We start from the raw sequence: 20,829 nt of genomic DNA, 5'->3' as shown, positions 1-20,829 counted from the left end.
TTCAGAACCTAGGCCTAGCAGAGGCCTAGCAGGCATACCTGGGAGGGGATCCCATGGAGGATGGGGGAGGGGTGGGATTGCTCCTGGCGTTTTGGTGTCGGCAGATGGCATCGGGCGCAACTACCCATTTTTGAGGGGTATGCAACAACAATATTGGCGACCCCCCCCCCCCCCCCCCAAAAAAAAAAAAAAAAAAAACACAAACAACTAAAGCAAAACAAAAGGCCAATTAATTTACATTATTACCGTGCATTAGTGTCTATTGAATATGTTTTTAAAGAAATGCTGCCAATTTGATGTTTAACTTGATGTTACACTTGATAAGTATTGATAAATGGTGCATTGCCACTTTAAAGGGGTGGTTCAGGATTTTGGACATAGGACCTCATTTCCAAGTAAGCAAGTGTGATATTTATCAGTGGAGACCGTTTTCAACACGTTTCATCCAGTCCTAATTGCAGAGTTCGCAGGTGCTAGGCTAGCGCAAGTCAACGGTATGTGCTAGCCTGCCACTAAAAACAGTCTTACCCACTCCAAAGTACACCCGAGGCAAATAAATTATAACGCCAGACTATCGATGTAAATGTCCGTTTTGATAGTGTTATTTCTAACGTTATTCTATCCTTGCATTTCAACGATCGCATTACATTTTGAGGGACTAGTTTCTTAGCAGCGGCGGAATTATACTTGCTCCGGTTAGTAGTACTGCGCCGAAAAGTAAACAGTAAAGCGGGATACCTAGTAGTAGCCTTGGTAATATCAGTCCGCCGCTGAGATGCAAAATGACTACTACCAACTTCAGGGACCAAAGTATAACTATTGCAACGCGATGCGAGGGTAGTTGTATTTCTCACACTATTCTATCAACACAGACATTTACATCGATTGTCTGGAATTTGCCTCGGGTGTACTTTGGAGTGGGTAAGACTGTCTTTAGTGGCAGGCTAGCACATACCGTTGACTTGCGCTAGCCTAGCACCTGCGAACTCTGCGATTAGAAGGACTGGATGAAACGTGTTGAAAACGGTCTCCGCTGATAAATATCACTCTTGCTTACTTGGAAATGAGGTCTTATGTCCAAAATCCTGAACCACCCCTTTAAGAGAGTCTAAACGGTTCTCATAACGTCCTTTTGCCAGCTATTGCTCACAATGAATAAGGCTGATAGGCACTCTAGCCTTGTTTGTTTGCACCACATTGACAACACAATATTAAGTTATTACAAGGAGCCTTCATTGTTAGGATATAGAAACATGTAATGAGTTGCTGCTAGTATGACATTTCTGTTTACAGTTGGCCATTAAAAGTGCAGTATGAGCATGGTAGCCACCTAGCTATCTGAATGGAATAGGCTATGTTTCAATCGGCATTATGCTTAACAAACGCTAGTTAGTCTGTTAACATTCATATTTGCAAGCCTCCAAGTACAGATGTCATCACTTTAAATCCTACCTGTTGCCTTTCACCGTCCACTTATTTAACTGCTGTTGCATCCCTTGACATGCCATCTCCTTTTCCCTCTTTCTTTTTCTATTTTTAGTCGTCAACAGCTTTTTTTGCTGTATCCATCTTTTTCCATAGACGGCAACTCACTACTCGTAGGCCTATCTGCTCGCCCAGTGCTCACGGCGCCCCCACTCCCTCTTCTATGTCAAAATTCTATAATGGAATCTTATGAGATAGGGCGCCTACTCTTGCCTGTTAGTCCTCTAAAATGTTATAGAACATTGAGAAAATGTTGAAATGATTCAGAAACGAACAGCAGTAGCTACATATAGAAAATACCAAATATATTATTATTATTCTTTTACCATCGCTTTGGCGCACCTATGGAGCTGCGCCCCTATGCGTCGCATATAGCGCATAGCCACTTTTTGCGCCACTGGATGGCATGGGTTTCTTTTACCACCTCATCTGGGCCCAGTGCTGCAAACACACAGACAGTTCACAGACTGAGATCAAATACAGTTCTGAACAGTGCTAACTCATGCAGCAACCAGGGAAAGATACACCCAACAACAGTTCTGTATAACTATTGCCATTCATTGTGTAAGAATACTACAGTTCTACCACAAATGTGTATGACAATCCCTACAAAACAGAGCTATGAAGTGTTTTAGTGGTTAAAATTAAGCACGTGACATGAAGGAAACTTACTTTTACTGGACTTATTGGAACAGTGATAGGATTGGTTCTCTATAATCAAAAATCAAAACATGAATGAAATGTGTTTATTTCAGGTTTAGATGGAAAGCTACTACTGGAAGTGGTGTGGGTGGGTAGCCAGCACTCTTCCCTCTGGCCAAAAAAAATATCAATCCTGATGCAGTGACGGGGACACTGTATGCCGTCCTTTGGATCTAACGTTAAACCGAGGTCCTGACTCACTGTGGTCATTAAAGATCCCATGGCACTTAACGCAAAGAGTAGGGGTATCCCCGGTTTCCTGGCTCATTCAATCTGGCCCCCTAATCACCCCCAGTGTGTAGTAATTGGCTCATTCACTCCGTCACTCTCCACCTCAAGCTGGTGTGTGGGGAGCATTCTGGCACATAATGGCTGCCATACATCACCCAGGTGGGTGCTACCAAAGTCCTTTTAGGCAAGTCCCTCCACTCGGCGGTCATATTGCAACGCTATTTGGGCACTCATCGGGCATATTCGGCAGAAATGCATGTGCGCAAGGCTTCATGACACCAATTTTGCTCCAGCGGCACATGATTGGCACGATGTCTTCACATCACACCACATGATTGGCTCAATGTATTCACATGTCGACACTTTGGGGTGTGATATGTGTAGAAAACTGCCATATTGGCATTACAAACTAACCCCATGCATTTCTATGGAGGATTTTTGAGTGCGGTGTCTCCTCATTAGAAAGTCTCTGGTGCTACATATTGGTGGTGGTTAGTGAGGTTCCCTCCTTCAATGTGAAGCGCTTTGAGTGTCGAGAAAAGCGCTATATAAATATAATGTGTTGTTCTTGTTACTCCTGTGCTCTGGTTTACACACACACACACACACACACACACACACACACTTGCTCGTGCACATGCACACACACACACTTGCCCGTGCACACACACACGCACACACACACACACACACACACACTGTAATCTGTTACCTGTTGTAACCAATGTCATTGTGTGTTATTGTCAACATCTTTTGTAAACTGTTAGTGTGACTTTACTGGCATGTGTGGATGTCTGAGTGGTTGCCTGAGTGCGAATATCTCGTTCCTCATAATCATGTTTGTACTAGTCCAGTTCTTTTTGAGAAAAAGGTTGCCAAAAGGTCTATTGCGCTGTCCACTTTGCATTTTCTATATTGAGTAAATTGATGAAGCTCATTTTCCTGATCTGTGTAGAGCAGTGTTTCAAAAAACTTTTTTTTCTGGGGACCCACTTTTTATAAATGACAGACTATCGCGACCCAACTCGTGACTGTGGTAGTTAACAAACTAGATCCTAATAGAAAGCTGTTAGCTTTCCTAAGCTATATAAGGTATAAGCTAGGGGTATTACACAACATAAATTGTCACTAGGCTATGCTGGCGAACCCAAATAAAATCTCCTACGACCCACCTGTGGGTCGCGACCCAGTCTTTGGGAACCAATGGTGTAGAGCATATGGCATATTTAACTACAAAGCTTTTGGCTGAAGAAATCGTGTATACAACACTTTTGTTTCAAAACCTGTCTGCAGAACAAACACAGTACACATACATGTACATTTAGGTTTTAATTTTATTTTATCAAAATGATCAAACTGCTCTCCAAGAGCATGTATTACATTTTGATGAGTAAATCACAATGTTGATAGAAGAGGATTTTGGAATCAAGGAGAATTGAAAAAAAAAATCTGATTCTTAAAGCATTTAAAATCTGTGTGAAAATGCATGATTTTCAAAGAGGATTAAAAAAAGACAATGGTTTAAACATGGTTTAAAAAAGTGCTATTGCTTCAATTTTCTCTCCATTCCAAAGTGTCTGTCTGGTCTGACACACAGATTCTAAACATAAACAGCTTATTGAATTAAGCCTCAAATAGAAAGTCAACATTGTGAAGTATATGACTCATTTATTTTTTGAAGACCGCTAACATACAAATATTTGGCCAACACATTTAGCAATTTAGTAGACTTCACTTTGATTTGGGTGCATATGAAGCTTGGTTTAATCAATAAGTAAGCTACAGTTAATGTTTAATTACATTTTTTTTAACTGTACACCTAGTCAGATTTAGATTTTCGAGTAAGGAAGCCTTCCTTTTTTATTTTATTTTCAGGCCTATTCAGTCTTGCACAGGAACACGCTATCGTCTGTGTGAAAATCAGAAACAAACCGGATTCCTGGATAGAGAGGCTCAGTGAATCTGTGATAAAACGTGTGCAGGTGGGTAAAGCTGTCGGAAGAGATGCTGTAGAAGGTCAGCGTGCCGGCTGCATGGTCCAGGTACACTCCAATACGCCTGGAGTCGCACCCGGGCGATTCGATCAGGGTTATGTAATTATCATGACAAGCGGCGTAAGAATTCACGGGAAAGCCTTTGACAGTTTCGTCATAGTAGCAGCGCAGAGCCCAGGACTTGTTGTTGTGGCCGAGGCGGCCCCCACCCCCTTTCCTCTCCACGTCTTTGTACGCCATGCCCAGGTAGACACGGAACCCATCCCACTCGGCCTCCCAGTAGCAGCGTTCCGAGAACCCCTCGCTGGCCAGAACCTGCTCGACCGTGTCAAACCTCTCCAGGTGGGGCGGGTAGTCTTGTTCCTGGAACTTGCATGTAACCTTCCGGTTCCCATCAGACAGTAAGAGCTGCTTGTTCATGGTGTTGGTGTTCCACGTGAGCTCTCTGGTGTCTGTGGGATGGGAAAAGAAGGTGCACAGGGTGCCAGAATGGAAATCTTAATGTTGGTTCAAGTTCAGTACACACAGATTAATAACAAGATAGCAAATGACAAGATAATAACAACAACAACAAGACTGCTTTAACAAGGGACAAAAGCACTGAAAATAGCAGTGTGCATCATTACTATCAATAAGAAAAAATAATGACAAATAATAATACACAATATGAATAATAATAAGACCATGACAAATGCACTGTTATATTAATTCACAATATTGACAACACTATGGGACCATGATAAACGCTATGTTGTATTAATACACATTATTAACAACACTATGGGACCATGAAACATGCTATATCTCATATATTCAGATTATTTTAAACTTACATTTCCGGAGTCCTGACTTCCTCCAGCACTCTGCATTGTTCTCCACACTGTTGGATTATTAAAAAAAGTTTTTCATCTGTGTGTGTGTGTCATATTAAAAATGTATATGTTGGCCTTCATTCTACTAAAAATGAATGTATATTGAAATAAGATGTAAAGTAAATTTTAATGCATTGACTGAAATGATCAAACACAGCAACACAAACACAGAAGAGTGGTTCCAAAACAATATATCTCCAATTGTAAAAATATTAAAAAATCATGTTATTTAATTGTGTATTTCAGGTAATATCTATCAAATTGCCATTGTGTTGTTTTGATTGAGTAAAGATAGATCAAATAAATATAAAAATGTAATGAATGAAAATTAATTGTAATGAAGGATATGTAGCATTTTGGAACCAAACTCTTCATATCCCTTTCCCCACATTCTGGTACACTAACTTGAGGGTTTCCAGTTTGCAGTCGTCCTTTCTCTCAGAGAGCAGCTTGACTCCAACCTCTCCTGGGTGATTGTAGCTCAGGTCCAGCTCTCTCAGATAGGAGGGGTTTGCACTCAGAGCAGAAGTCAGAAACTCACAGCCTTTCTCAGTCACACCACAGAACGACAACCTGCAGCAAGAAATGAGCTATCACTCTCCCACACTATTCATTCTGTGTGTGTGTGTCTGTGTGTGTGTGTGTGTGTACCTCAGGATCTCCAGTGTGCACTTTGAGTTCTGTAGTCCAGAGGAGAGCAGTTCCACTCCTAAGTCCTGCAAGTCAGTGTCACTCAGGTCCAGCTCCTTCAGGTAGGACCCGTCTGAACTGAGGACTGAGGCCAAAATTTGGCCAAACTTGGCCAAAGAGTGGTCACCCATCAGATAGCAGTGCTTCAACCTAAATACATAATAATAATAATAATAAAATAAAATAACATGAAGAAAATGTGTTCTTATGAGCTACAATGTTGGTCCATTGATTCTAACTATACGGATTCCATGGGAGCACTCGAGGTGTATTGAGAAAGATGAGAAATGTTAAAGAAAGTTACCAAAAAAGACATCGTTTCAGTTTGTGACAGTTAACAACAGGGAACCACTCTGGATAAATGGGAGGAATCTCTGACTTAAATCATCACTTAAGGCGAGACACTACAGGTGAATAGGGTAAAAGCAGATATCACTATGAAACTTCCCCAGTTGATTACTTACATTAATATGAGGAAAAAATGTATTACAAGTTTTCTGTAATTTAATGTTTACATATGCAAATTAGGCATTATCTAATTAAATATGCACTACATACATAAATTGCATACATTTTAAGGAGCATTGGATACAGCCAGGTTCAAAATTATGTTTTCATTGTGTTCAGATATTAGATGGGGAAAAAATTACAGAGGGATTCATGAATATCTACTTTTGTTATCCTGTCAATCAAAATATGCTGTCAATAGCCGATTTTTGCCATGTTTTTTAGGCATAAAATGTCATGTAAGTCAGGCTAGGAATAATATATCAACAAACCCCTCTGTACAAATGTTCTACATATAGTTAGGCATAAGTCTAGAAAGTTTGGTGTATGTAAGTGCTTCTGAAGTGGAGTTTTCGTGCTCAGAGTGGGAGAGGGAACTCATTTTGAGAAAACAGCCTTGAAAGACAGCCATTGAGATTCCGTTCTCAGCCTAGATTCACCTTTGAACTTTCGCGATTGGTTGCTGATACAAAGGAAGTGTCCATATATGGATCACATAGCATGATAGAGGAAAACAGAGCTTTCCAATGGTACTACACATGATATGTTTTGGCTCACGGAGTGTATGCAAGGTTAGAATGCTAACTTTTGCTGAATTTAGGAGAAATATACAGGCGCGAGTAGACACAATATAATGAAATAAACACCTAAATGTGTAAATCATACTTTTTTGTTGTAGTAGTGTGATAGAATACATGCTAAGGTAACATACTAGCTCAAAATCTCGAAATTGACCAGTGCATGAAAAAACAATGTTTTCACCTGCCGTGTCTCGCCTTAATTTGTATATTAATAACAACAAGAGGCAATATCATCATCATCATCATCATCATCAAATTATTGTTACACAGTGGCATTGGTTATGTTCCATAACAGACGGCTGCACCTGAGTGTGTTCACTCTGCAGTCTGGGCTCCTCAGTGCTGCCGACAGCTGCTCCAGCTCTGACATCAGCAGCCTGCTCTCACTCAGGTCCAGTTCCCCATGGAAGACCGATGTCAAACACCTCCAGGACACCTCGGTGAGCTTGGAGGCTGACAGTCTGAAAAGGAAAGGAAGGCTTGCCATTGAAGCAAATATATTTGTTGTACATTTACATCGGGAAGGGAACAATAGTCACATAAGACTTCAAAGACACTTCCACCTTGAATTGGTGCAAACACATTCAAACAAACAACCTTGTGTTCAGCTGCACATCCTGTTGGAATATAAAGGGCTCAACTTGCATTGCTACACAATTTTAAAACCAGAGCATTGAGCTTTGGGTCTATCCTGGTTTATAGTTGATTTGAAACGGTCAACCAGAGTTGTGTGACTCAGCTTGGCAACCCAGGGCCTTCATTTATGAACAGTGCATAGAAAGGATTCTAATTTCTATTCTATGACTAGAATTTTGTATGTGTGTATGTAAAATCAAATTGGAGACTAGTCACACGCACACAGCTCCTTATCCACTGCACTACCACTGTGTCACGTCAGAATATAAATAAAGAATATAATTAGAATTGTGGTTTTCCACGTAATAAAGAATATAATTAGAATTGTGGTTTTCCACGTTCTACCACTAGGTTCTATGCATACACAATGTCAGAGATGTGCATATCTTCATGCACATTCCTCAGTACAAGTTCATAAACTCCATACTTTGTGTAGGAAATGATTGTATACAGGGTGTGATTTGTGGGGGGGGGGTGGGGGAGATTTAACCCCCCTCTGGTCTTGATATCAAAAGAGCACACTTGCTGTTTAGTCATACACAATGGTAAAGTAAAACTAAACTAAAGGTAAATGGTACAAAGGTGACAAAATTAATATAGGCTATTGTTAGCCATGAAATTAATAGGCTATGAATTTTTCGTCCATTTTTTTTTTGGGGGGGGGGGGGGTTACAAACTTATTCAAGATTTTTTCACAAATCGCACCCTGATTGTATGCACCCATTACGCACAGATCTGTGTATGCAAAGTAACACATTCCCTCTAAGGACTTCATCCAGTGTTTCATATTATAGAAACAACCTTGGTCCCAGATGCTAACCTCAGTTTCTCCAGATTACAATGTGGGGACTTTATGGCCTCAGACAGCAGTTTTATGCTTGTGTCATTCAGCACGTTGTCCCTTAGATCCAGTTCTATCAGGCTGCATGGTTCTGATCGAAGAACACTTGCCAGCATCTCACAAGCAGAGTCACTAAGTGAGCAACTCCGCAACCTGTGGGGAACCAAAACACAATTGTTGATATTATTTACATTCAGTGTGTGGAACCAAAGTGCTAATGGTTATATTTACATTCAGCCTGTGGGGAACCAAATCACTAATGTTATTGACTCATTCAACCAGAGGGGAACCACAGCACTGATACTACATCATTTAAATTGAATCCTTTTCACCTCACTGACTTATTTACGGGGCAAACAAATTTATATTTTAAAACCCCTCACCTTAATTTCTCAACGTTACAGGCAGGATTCTTGAGTCCAGAGGTGACTGCCCTCATGTCTGGGCTGCTTAGCGTGTTGCAGCTCAAGTCCAGCTCTGTGAGGTGGGAGCTGACGGACAGGAGAGCCCTTCCCAGCACCTCACATGTGGAGTCCAAGTTCCGCCTGCAACCCGCCAGACTGCAGAAAAGAGGTAATTGGAGAGACGATATATATATGGTCCATATATATATATGTGTGTGTGTGTGTGTGTGTGTGTGTGTGTGTGTGTTTGCTTCTTCATTTGTGATGTCTTTCTCACTTGCCTCACTCGAAATTTACATCTTAATATACTCGTATTGAGAATGTGTGCTTTATGTGTTTGTTTGTTTATGTTTTTAATTGTTTGTTTTTGTGTTGTATCTTGCTCACCTCAGAGTCCACAGTTTGCAGTAAGGGGTTGTGAAATGTACTTGTTGGTTCTTTATGTGTTTGTTTGTTTGTTTGTTTGTTTGTCTGTCTGTTTATTTGTTTGTGGTATCTGTTTGTTTGTGGTGTCTCTTGCTCACCTCAGAGACTGCAGTTTGCAATGAGGGGTTATGAGTCCGGAGCAGACCATCTTCAGCCCAGTCTCTGTGAGGTAGCTCCTTTTGAGGTCCAGCACCCTTAGAGGTGAGTGCTCAGATTTTAGGGCTGAGGCCACAATCTCCCCACAGTTAGCCGAGAGCTTGCATTCCGTAAGCCTACATCAGGGGAAAGAAAAACATATTTAGCCTAACGAATGGGTGATACATATTGTATGGTGGCCTCTCTATAATGTGTATTGTATCAAGAGGTTGTAGACAATAGGCATCCCTATATTTTACCTGGCTTTTGTGCACCACCTAACAGCCGGCAGCAGCCTCTCTCTCCCCTCGTCTCCCAAATTGTAACGTTCAAGGTCAAACACCTCCAGCGGCTCTTCTGAGAGCAGGATCATGTTGGCCAGTGCAGAGCAGTGGGCGGATGTGAGCTCTGTTCCGGGGGACTTCTCATACTGCAAGTAGCGCTCAAGTTCCTTGTGGACTGAGTCGTCCTTCATTTCTGTCAGGCAGTTCATGAGGTTTATGAATCTTTCGGGGGAGAGTTTCTCTTGCACCAAAGACTTGATATGCCTGATCACCAGTTCCATGCTCTTTTGATTGTCTTTTTTGTCCTCGTCCACGGGATCTGGCAGCAGCCCTTCCAGGAAGGTGTGGTTGGAATCCAGAGAGATTCCCACCAGGAAGCGGACAAAGAGATCCAGGTGTCCGTTGTTGCTCTTAATGGCTTTGGTTATGGCACTCTTCAGGAGTAGGTACAAGAACACTTTCTTTGGTTTCTTCTCAAGAAAGGGTTTCAGTGCTTCCATGTCCTTGTTCCTGAAGGAGGCGAACACGTGGAGTGCAGCAAGGAATTCCTGTATACTTAGGTGCACAAAGCTGTAGAACCTCTTCTGGAACATCACAGGTTCCACCTTGAATATTTCCGTGCACAAACCACACAGGACAGACGCGTCTTTCAGATTGATACCGCACTTTTCCAGGTCATCTTCGTAAAACAGGATCGAACACTCTTTCCCCTCCAGCTTGCGGAAAGCCAGTTCTGCTAGCTTTAGGATACCGTCCTTGTGTTCAGTGAGAAAAGCTTTCCGGTCTGACACCTTATTCCCGACGAACTTGTGGTTTGTCATCTTGAGCTGCGTGAAAAGGAAGTGGACATACATTTCTGTTAGGGTTTTGGGAATCTCCTCAGTGTCACCCTGATCCAACATGCTCTGCATAACAGTGGCAGTGATGCAACAGAAGACTGGTATATGGCACATGATGTAAAGACTCTTTGTTGTCTTGACATGTGTGATGATTTTGTCTGCCTTGGGACTATCGACAAGTCTCTTCTTGAAGTACTCCATCTTTTGTGCATCGTTGAATCCGCGGACTTCAGTAAACTGGTCAATGTGATCGGAGGGGATCAGATCAGCAGCTGCTGGCCGTGAAGTTATCCACACTAAAGCTGATGGAAGAAGGTGTCCCTTAAGGAGGTTAGTTATCAGTGCATCCAGTGATGTTTTCTCTTGTATGTCAAACACAGATTTGTTTTTCTGAAAATCAAATTGTAATCTGCTCTCATCGAGACCATCGAGAATGAACACAACCTTACATTCCTCGAAGGTGTTTGTGTCTCTCAGTGGTTTGAGCTCCTGATAGAAATTAAGCACTAGTTCCTGAAGACTTTTCTCGTCATCTTTGAGCAAGTTCAGTTCTCTGAAACAGAGACATAAGACAAAGGTCACGTCATCATTGGCTCGTCCCTCTGCCCAATCCAGTATAAACTTCTGCACGGACACCGTCTTTCCAACACCCGCAACACCTTTGGTCATCACTGTTCTGATGTGCTTCTGTTCGTCTTTAAATATGTCATTGATGCTAACTGCTGTGTGTTGCCTTTGTTGTTTCCTGTTTGCTGTCTCAATCTGCCAAATTTCATGGTCGCTGTTCACCTCTTCACTCTCTCCCTTTGTGATGTACAGCTGGGTGAAGATCCTGTTGAGAGGCTTTTTGTGTTCTTTTCTTTGCACAAGGCCCTCATACACAGAGCCATACCGCTTCTTCATGTGTATCTTGTGGTCTTTTAAGACTTTCTCAATAGCTGTGGGATCTGAGAAATTAAACAAATGCATAGAAAGATAGTTAGAAGATACTGTCACCTATTTGAGAAATTCACATTTTATGACCAGCTGTCTCAACATGACTAACAAGGACATCTGTTGGTGACTGGTTGTGTGGCATAGGTCAATGGAGGGTGGCTTTAGATAAATCTCAAATAAACCTCCTCAGTATCAGCCATTGAGTTATCTGAATGGGCCTGGCCTTCTGTACAAATTAATGTCACTAAATAAATGAAAAATATATAGAAGGTATTGCATTCCGTCCAAGAGTCTCGAGGCAGCTATAGAGGTAAGCAGGTAATTTAGGTAGATACAGCCAACCTACCTGGACCTTTTAACTCACTAAATAAATGAAAATTGTGCATAGAATCATTCATATGTATATTGTTCATTTAAAGAAGGTATTGCATTTTGTCCAAGATGTTCGAGGAAGATATGGAGGTAGGTAGGTAATTTAGGTAGATACAGCCAACCTACCTGGACCTTTTAACTCACTAAATAAATGAAAATTGTGCATAGAATCATTCATATGTATATTGTTCATTTAAAGAAGGTATTGCATTTTGTCCAAGATGTTCGAGGAATATATGGAGGTAGGTAGGTAAATTAGGTAGATGCTGTAACAACGGCTGACCTACCTGGACCTTTGGACTCTTCTGTGAAAGACAGGCTTTGTATGTTACAATGTGTTATTGTAGGAGCGATGACCTGAGCTCCAGTCTGGGCTGTGATTGTAGCATTTACTACATGCTGCTGCTGCTGGTCATTTCCTGTGTGTGTGTGTGAGAGAGAGAGTATGTGTGTGTGTGTGAGAGAGAGAAATAGAGAGAGAGGGAGAGAGGGAAAGAAAGATATAATGATGGGGAAGACGTTTAGAATTTGTCAGCATTCTCTATCTTATGCAATGTTTTCTTCATTTAATGTTGCATGTAAAACTTTTGGATATAATAATAATAATAACTAGAAAAGCATTTCCTGAAGGAAATACAGTGCATGAAAATGCAAAAATATGATGAGTTCATATGGTTAAATTATTTGCTTGGTAGATAAGGTTTACTATAGTTGGAATGACTGAACAGTTAAATAGGTTGATAATTGAAATGGTTAAATTATTTAGGCAGATAGTTGACGATAACTAACAATTGGAATGGCTCCAATGTTTGCTAGTAGTTATGCTAACTATGTTAAAGATAATAATGCTAACCAAGTAACTACGCTAACTAGCATGCTAACAATATTAAAATGTTAACTATGCTAACCATATGACTTAGCTAACCTAGCTAATAATTTTTATTAGTTATGATAACTATGCTAATTAACATGCTAACATGCTAATTATGTTAACCATGTGACTTAGCTAACTTCGCTTATCATTTTTAACAGTAATGCTAACTAGCATGCTAACATGCTAGCATGCTAACATGCTAACCATGTGACTTAGCTAACTTAGCTAATCATTTTTAGCAGTTTTGCTAAAAAATGCTAACTAGCATGCTAACATGCTAGCATGCTAACTATGCTAACCATATGACTTAGCTAACTTAGCTAATCATTTTTAGCAGTTTTGCAAAAAATGCTAACTAGCATGCTAACATGTTAGCATGCTAACTATGCTAACCATGTGACTTAGCTAACTTAGCTAATCGTTTTTAACAGTTTTGCTAAAAATGCTAACTAGCATGCTAACATGCTAGCATGCTAACTATGCTAACCAAGTTACTTAGCTATCTTAGCTAACTAGCTACAGTGGGTAGGAGTCATAGTTGATGACAAGTAACAGTTACAATGGCTGAACAGATAAAAGTTCAGTAGTTTAAAGGGTTAAATTGTTTAACAGTGAAATATTGTAGTGAGGACTTTTATTTTGAAACAGTTTTTGGCAGAGGAAGCAGTTGAACAGGATGTGTAGTCTTAATAGGGCCAGTTTGTATGCTTAAAGCCTGAGACTGGCAGTTGATGCAGCTGGCCCGAACACCTGCCATAGGATTCTAATTGCTTAACGGCTCTATTGTGATGTCATCAGCCCATGTTAAGTCTATGGGGAAATTTTGAACAGTTTTTAATTAATAGTTTAAAAAGTATAAAAGTTACAAAGCTGAAAAATACAAAGCACCCATGTCCTAAGTAAGACCTACGTAACATCGTTTGAATGAAGTTTCTAGGTTAAGCGGTTGAAGCTGCATTAATTGCGTTAGAAGAAGAAGAATAAGAAGCCTAGGAAGAACAGTACAGTGCATTTTCATGCACTGTAATAATAATAATAATAAAATGCCTTGGAATAACAGTACAGTGCATTTTCATGCACTGTAATAACTAGAAAAGCATTTCCTGAAGGAAATACAGTGCATGAAAATGCAAAAATATGATGAGTTCATATGGTTAAATTATTTGCTTGGTAGATAAGGTTTACTATAGTTGGAATGACTGAACAGTTAAATAGGTTGATAATTGAAATGGTTAAATTATTTAGGCAGATAGTTGATGATAACTAACAGTTGGAATGGCTCCAATGTTTGCTAGTAGTTATGCTAACTATGTTAAAGATAATAATGCTAACCAAGTAACTACGCTAACTAGCATGCTAACAATATTAAAATGTTAACTATGCTAACCATATGACTTAGCTAACCTAGCTAATAATTTGTATTAGTTATGATAACTATGCTAATTAGCATGCTAACATGCTAATTATGTTAACCATGTGACTTAGCTAACTTAGCTAATCATTTTTAGCAGTTTTGCAAAAAATGCTAACTAGCATGCTAACATGTTAGCATGCTAACTATGCTAACCATGTGACTTAGCTAACTTAGCTAATCATTTTTAGCAGTTTTGTAAAAAATGCTAACTAGCATGCTAACATGCTAGCATGCTAACTATGCTAACCATGTGACTTAGCTAACTTAGCTAATCATTTTTAGCAGTTTTATAAAAAATGCTAACTAGCATGCTAACATGTTAGCATGCTAACTATGCTAACCATGTGACTTAGCTAACTTAGCTAATCATTTTTAGCAGTTTTGTAAAAAATGCTAACTAGCATGCTAACATGCTAGCATGCTAACTATGCTAACCATGTGACTTAGCTAACTTAGCTAATCATTTTTAGCAGTTTTGTAAAAAATGCTAACTAGCATGCTAACATGCTAGCATGCTAACTATGCTAACCATGTGACTTAGCTAACTTAGCTAATCGTTTTTAGCAGTTTTGCTAAAAATGCTAACTAGCATGCTAACATGCTAGCATGCTAACTATGCTAACCAAGTTACTTAGCTAACTTAGCTAACTAGCTACAGTGGGTAGGAGTCATAGTTGATGACAAGTAACAGTTACAATGGCTGAACAGTTAAAAAGTTCAGTAGTTTAAAGGGTTAAATTGTTTAACAGTGAAATATTGTAGTGAGGACTTTTATTTTGAAACAGTTTTTGGCAGAGGAAGCAGTTGAACAGGATGTGTAGTCTTAATAGGGCCAGTTTGTATGCTTAAAGCCTGAGACTGGCAGTTGAAACAGGTGGCCCGAACACCTGCCATAGGATTCTAATTGCTTAACGGCCGTATTGTGATGTCATAATCATAATGTTAAGTCAATGGGGAAATTTTGATTAGTTTTTAATTAATAGTTTAAAAAGTATAAAAGTTACAAAGTTGAAAAATACAAAGCTCACATGTCCTAATTAAGACCTACGTAACATAGTTTGAATGAAGTTTCTACGTTAAACGGTTGAAGCTGCATTAAGTGCGTTAGAAGAAGAATAATAATAACTAGAAAAGCATTTCCTGAAGGAAATACAGTGCATGAAAATGCAAAAAATATGATGTAAAATATCATACAGAGTAAAAACAAACTATATTGGTTGCTAGGTAGATGAGGTTTAATATAGTTGGAGTGACTGAACAGTTAAATAGGTGGATAGTTTATATGGTTAAATTATTTGCTTGGAAGATAAGGTTTAATATAGTTGGAATGATTGAACGGTTAAATAGGTGGACAATACTTAACTTAGTTAACTTAGCTAATGTATTTTTAGTAGTTAGCAATGCTAACATGCTAACTATGTTAACCAATGTGACTTAGCTAATCTAGCTAATCATTTTTAGCAGTTTTGCTAACTATGCTAACTAGCATGCTAACATGTTAGCATGCTAACTATGCTAACCATGTGACTTAGCTAACTTAGCTTATCATTTTTAGCAGTTTTGTAAAAAATGCTAACTAGCATGCTAACATGTTAGCATGCTAACTATGCTAACCATGTGACTTAGCTAACTTAGCTAATCATTTTTAGCAGTTTTGTAAAAAATGCTAACTAGCATGCTAACATGCTAGCATGCTAACATGCTAGCATGCTAACTATGCTAACCATGCTAACTAGCTACAGTGGGTAGGAGTCATAGTTGATGACAAGTAACAGTTACAATGGCTGAACAGTTAAAAAGTTCAGTAGTTTAAAGGGTTAAATTGTTTAACAGTGAAATATTGTAGTGAGGACTTTTATTTTGAAACAGTTTTTGGCAGAGGAAGCAGTTGAACAGGATGTGTAGTCTTAATAGGGCCAGTTTGTATGCTTAAAGCCTGAGACTGGCAGTTGAAACAGGTGGCCCGAACACCTGCCATAGGATTCTAATTGCTTAACGGCCGTATTGTGATGTCATAATCATAATGTTAAGTCAATGGGGAAATTTTGATTAGTTTTTAATTAATAGTTTAAAAAGTATAAAAGTTACAAAGTTGAAAAATACAAAGCTCACATGTCCTAATTAAGACCTACGTAACATAGTTTGAATGAAGTTTCTACGTTAAACGGTTGAAGCTGCATTAAGTGCGTTAGAAGAAGAATAATAATAACTAGAAAAGCATTTCCTGAAGGAAATACAGTGCATGAAAATGCAAAAAATATGATGTAAAATATCATACAGAGTAAAAACAAACTATATTGGTTGCTAGGTAGATGAGGTTTAATATAGTTGGAGTGACTGAACAGTTAAATAGGTGGATAGTTTATATGGTTAAATGATTTGCTTGGTAGATAAGGTTTAATATAGTTGGAATGATTGAACGGTTAAATAGGTGGATAATACTTAACTTAGTTAACTTAGCTAATGTTTTCATTTTTAGTAGTTATGCTAACTAGCATGTTAGCAATGCTAACATACTAACTATGTTAACCATGTTACTTAGCTAATCATTTTTACTTAACTTAGTTAACTTACTTAACTTAGCTAATCATTTTTAATAGTTTTGCTAAAAATGCTAACTAGCATGCTAACTATGCTAACCATGTGACTTAGCTAACTTAGCTAATCATTTTTAGCAGTTTTGCTAAAAATGCTAATTAGCATGCTAACTAGCATGCTAACATGCTAGCATGCTAACTATGCTAACCATGTGACTTAGCTAACTTAGCTAATCATTTTTAGCAGTTTTGTTAAAAATGCTAACTAGCATGCTAACATGCTAGCATGCTAACTATGCTAACCATGTGACTTAGCTAACTTAGCTAATCATTTTTAGCAGTTATGATAACTATGCTAATTAGCATGCTAACATGCTAGCATGCTAACCATGTGACTTAGCTAACTTAGCTAATCATTTTTAGCAGTTTTGAAAAAATGCTAACTAGCATGCTAACATGCTAGCATGCTAATTATGCTAACCATGTGACTTAGCTAACTTAGCTAATCATTTTTAGCAGTTTTGCTAAAAATGCTAACTAGCATGCTAACATGCTAGCATGCTAACTATGCTAACCAAGTTACTTAGCTAACTTAGCTAACTAGCTACAGTGGGTAGGAGTCATAGTTGATGACAAGTAACAGTTACAATGGCTGAACAGTTAAAAAGTTCAGTAGTTTAAAGGGTTAAATTGTTTAACAGTGAAATATTGTAGTGAGGACTTTTATTTTGAAACAGTTTTTGGCAGAGGAAGCAGTTGAACAGGATGTGTAGTCTTAATAGGGCCAGTTTGTATGCTTAAAGCCTGAGAATGGCAGTTGGGCCAGCTGGCCTGAACACCTGCCATAAGATTCTAATTGCTGTGATGTCATAAAGGGCAATGTTAAGTCAATGGGAAAATTTTGATAGTTTTTAATTAATAGTTTAAAAAGTATAAAAGTTACAAAGTTGAAAAATACAAAGCCCACATGTCCTAATTAAGACCTACGCGTCAATGTTTGAATGAAGTTTCTACGTTAAACGGTTGAAGCTGCATTAACTGCGTTAGAAGAAGAGGAATAATAAGAATAAGAAGCCTAGGAAGAACAGTACAGTGCATTTTCATGCACTGTAATAATAATAATAAAATGCCTTGGAATAACAGTACAGTGCATTTTCATGCACTGTAATAAAATGCCTTGGAATAACAGTACAGTGCATTTTCATGCACTGTAATAATAATAAAATGCCTTGGAATAACAGTACAGTGCATTTTCATGCACTGTAATAAGAAGAAGCCTAGGAAGAACAGTACAGTGCATTTTCATGCACTGTAATAATCGTAAGAATAAGAAGACTTGGAAGAACAGTATAGTGCATTTTCATGCACTATAATAATATTAATACTAGAAAAGCATTTCCTGAAGGAAATACAGTGCATGAAAATGCAAAAAATATGATGTAAAATATCATACAGAGTAAAAACAAACTATATTGGTTGCTAGGTAGATGAGGTTTAATATAGTTGGAGTGACTGAACAGTTAAATAGGTGGATAGTTTATATGGTTAAATGATTTGCTTGGTAGATAAGGTTTAATATAGTTGGAATGATTGAACGGTTAAATAGGTGGATAATACTTAACTTAGTTAACTTAGCTAATGTTTTCATTTTTAGTAGTTATGCTAACTAGCATGTTAGCAATGCTAACATGCTAACTATGTTAACCATGTTACTTAGCTAATCATTTTTACTTAACTTAGTTAACTTACTTAACTTAGCTAATCATTTTTAATAGTTTTGCTAAAAATGCTAACTAGCATGCTAACGTGTTAGCATGCTAACTATGCTAACCATGTGACTTAGCTAACTTAGCCAATCATTTTTAGCAGTTTTGCTAAAAATGCTAACTAACATGCTAGCATGCTAACTATGCTAACCATGTGACTTAGTGAACTTAGCTGATCATTTTTAGCAGTTTTGCTAAAAATGCTAACTAGCATGCTAACATGTTAGCATGCTAACTATGCTAACCATGTGACTTAGCTAACTTAGCTAATCATTTTTAGCAGTTTTGTAAAAAATGCTAACTAGCATGCTAACATGCTAGCATGCTAACATACTAGCATGCTAACTATGCTAACCATGCTAACTAGCTACAGTGGGTAGGAGTCATAGTTGATGACAAGTAACAGTTACAATGGCTGAACAGTTAAAAAGTTCAGTAGTTTAAAGGGTTAAATTGTTTAACAGTGAAATATTGTAGTGAGGACTTTTATTTTGAAACAGTTTTTGGCAGAGGAAGCAGTTGAACAGGATGTGTAGTCTTAATAGGGCCAGTTTGTATGCTTAAAGCCTGAGACTGGCAGTTGAAACAGGTGGCCCGAACACCTGCCATAGGATTCTAATTGCTTAACGGCCGTATTGTGATGTCATAATCATAATGTTAAGTCAATGGGGAAATTTTGATTAGTTTTTAATTAATAGTTTAAAAAGTATAAAAGTTACAAAGTTGAAAAATACAAAGCTCACATGTCCTAATTAAGACCTACGTAACATAGTTTGAATGAAGTTTCTACGTTAAACGGTTGAAGCTGCATTAAGTGCGTTAGAAGAAGAATAATAATAATAATAATAATAACTAGAAAAGCATTTCCTGAAGGAAATACAGTGCATGAAAATGCAAAAAATATGATGTAAAATATCATACAGAGTAAAAACAAACTATATTGGTTGCTAAGTAGATGAGGTTTAATATAGTTGGAATGACTGAACAGTTAAATAGGTGGATAGTTTAAATGGTTAAATTATTAAAGTAGATAGTTGACGATAACTGACAGTTGGAATGGCTCTAATGTTTGCTAGTAGTTATGATAACTATGTTAACAAAGATAATAATATTAACCAAGTTACTATGCTAACTAGCATGTTAACAATGTTAAAATGCTAATTATGTTAACCATGTTACTTAGCTAACTTAGCTAATCATTTTTAGCTGTTTTGCAAAAAATGCTAACTAGCATGCTAACATGCTAGCATGCTAACTATGCTAACCATGTGTCTTAGCTAACTTAGCTAATCGTTTTTAGCTGTTTTGCAAAAAATGCTAACTAGCATGCTAACATGCTAGCATGCTAACTATGCTAACCATGTGACTTAGCTAACTTAGCTAATCGTTTTTAGCAGTTTTGCTAAAAATGCTAACTAGCATGCTAACATGCTAGCATGCTAACTATGCTAACCATGTGACTTAGCTAACTTAGCTAATCGTTTTTAACAGTTTTGCTAAAAATGCTAACTAGCATGCTAACTAGCATGCTAACATGCTAGCATGCTAACATGCTAGCATGCTAACTATGCTAACCATGCTAACTAGCTACAGTGGGTAGGAGTCATAGTTGATGACAAGTAACAGTTACAATGGCTGAACAGTTAAAAAGTTCAGTAGTTTAAAGGGTTAAATTGTTTAACAGTGAAATATTGTAGTGAGGACTTTTATTTTGAAACAGTTTTTGGCAGAGGAAGCAGTTGAACAGGATGTGTAGTCTTAATAGGGCCAGTTTGTATGCTTAAAGCCTGAGAATGGCAGTTGGGCCAGCTGGCCTGAACACCTGCCATAAGATTCTAATTGCTGTGATGTCATAAAGGGCAATGTTAAGTCAATGGGAAAATTTTGATAGTTTTTAATTAATAGTTTAAAAAGTATAAAAGTTACAAAGTTGAAAAATACAAAGCCCACATGTCCTAATTAAGACCTACGCGTCAATGTTTGAATGAAGTTTCTACGTTAAACGGTTGAAGCTGCATTAACTGCGTTAGAAGAAGAGGAATAATAAGAATAAGAAGAAGCCTAGGAAGAACAGTACAGTGCATTTTCATGCACTGTAATAATAAAATGCCTTGGAATAACAGTACAGTGCATTTTCATGCACTGTAATAACTAGAAAAGCATTTCCTGAAGGAAATACAGTGCATGAAAATGCAAAAAATATGATGTAAAATATCATACAGAGTAAAAACAAACTATATTGGTTGCTAGGTAGATGAGGTTTAATATAGTTGGAGTGACTGAACAGTTAAATAGGTGGATAG

General features: G+C 38.2%; 1 protein-coding gene and 1 long non-coding RNA gene across 2 annotated transcripts in view; one reads left to right on the top strand and one right to left on the bottom strand.

Moving 5' to 3' along the window:
* Positions 1-20,829, top strand: part of LOC143123163 (uncharacterized) — a 48,866-nt gene that overhangs the window by 1,310 nt on the left and 26,727 nt on the right. The window lies entirely within an intron of this gene.
* LOC143122922 (NACHT, LRR and PYD domains-containing protein 3-like) overlaps positions 3,735-20,829 on the bottom strand; it is a 37,180-nt gene continuing 20,085 nt past the window's right edge. Inside the window, exons 3-12 of the mRNA XM_076283937.1 lie at positions 12,223-12,354; positions 9,765-11,574; positions 9,468-9,641; positions 8,923-9,099; positions 8,519-8,692; positions 7,368-7,523; positions 5,936-6,124; positions 5,690-5,857; positions 5,246-5,292; positions 3,735-4,864 (exon numbers count right to left, since the gene is read on the bottom strand). Coding sequence (XP_076140052.1) covers positions 4,296-4,864; positions 5,246-5,292; positions 5,690-5,857; positions 5,936-6,124; positions 7,368-7,523; positions 8,519-8,692; positions 8,923-9,099; positions 9,468-9,641; positions 9,765-11,574; positions 12,223-12,354 — 3,596 coding nt within the window. The 3' untranslated portion in view covers positions 3,735-4,295. The remainder of the gene's footprint in view (positions 4,865-5,245; positions 5,293-5,689; positions 5,858-5,935; positions 6,125-7,367; positions 7,524-8,518; positions 8,693-8,922; positions 9,100-9,467; positions 9,642-9,764; positions 11,575-12,222; positions 12,355-20,829) is intronic.

This window comes from Alosa pseudoharengus, unplaced genomic scaffold (genome assembly GCF_046254945.1).
Source record: "Alosa pseudoharengus isolate Yale_2024_CS ecotype anadromous, Long Island Sound unplaced genomic scaffold, YU_APseudo_1.1 YU_APseudo_1.1_scf_1, whole genome shotgun sequence".
NCBI lineage: Eukaryota > Metazoa > Chordata > Actinopteri > Clupeiformes > Clupeidae > Alosa > Alosa pseudoharengus.
The sequence above is the reverse complement of the archived record's forward strand: the minus strand, read 5'-3'. Positions and strand labels throughout refer to the sequence as shown.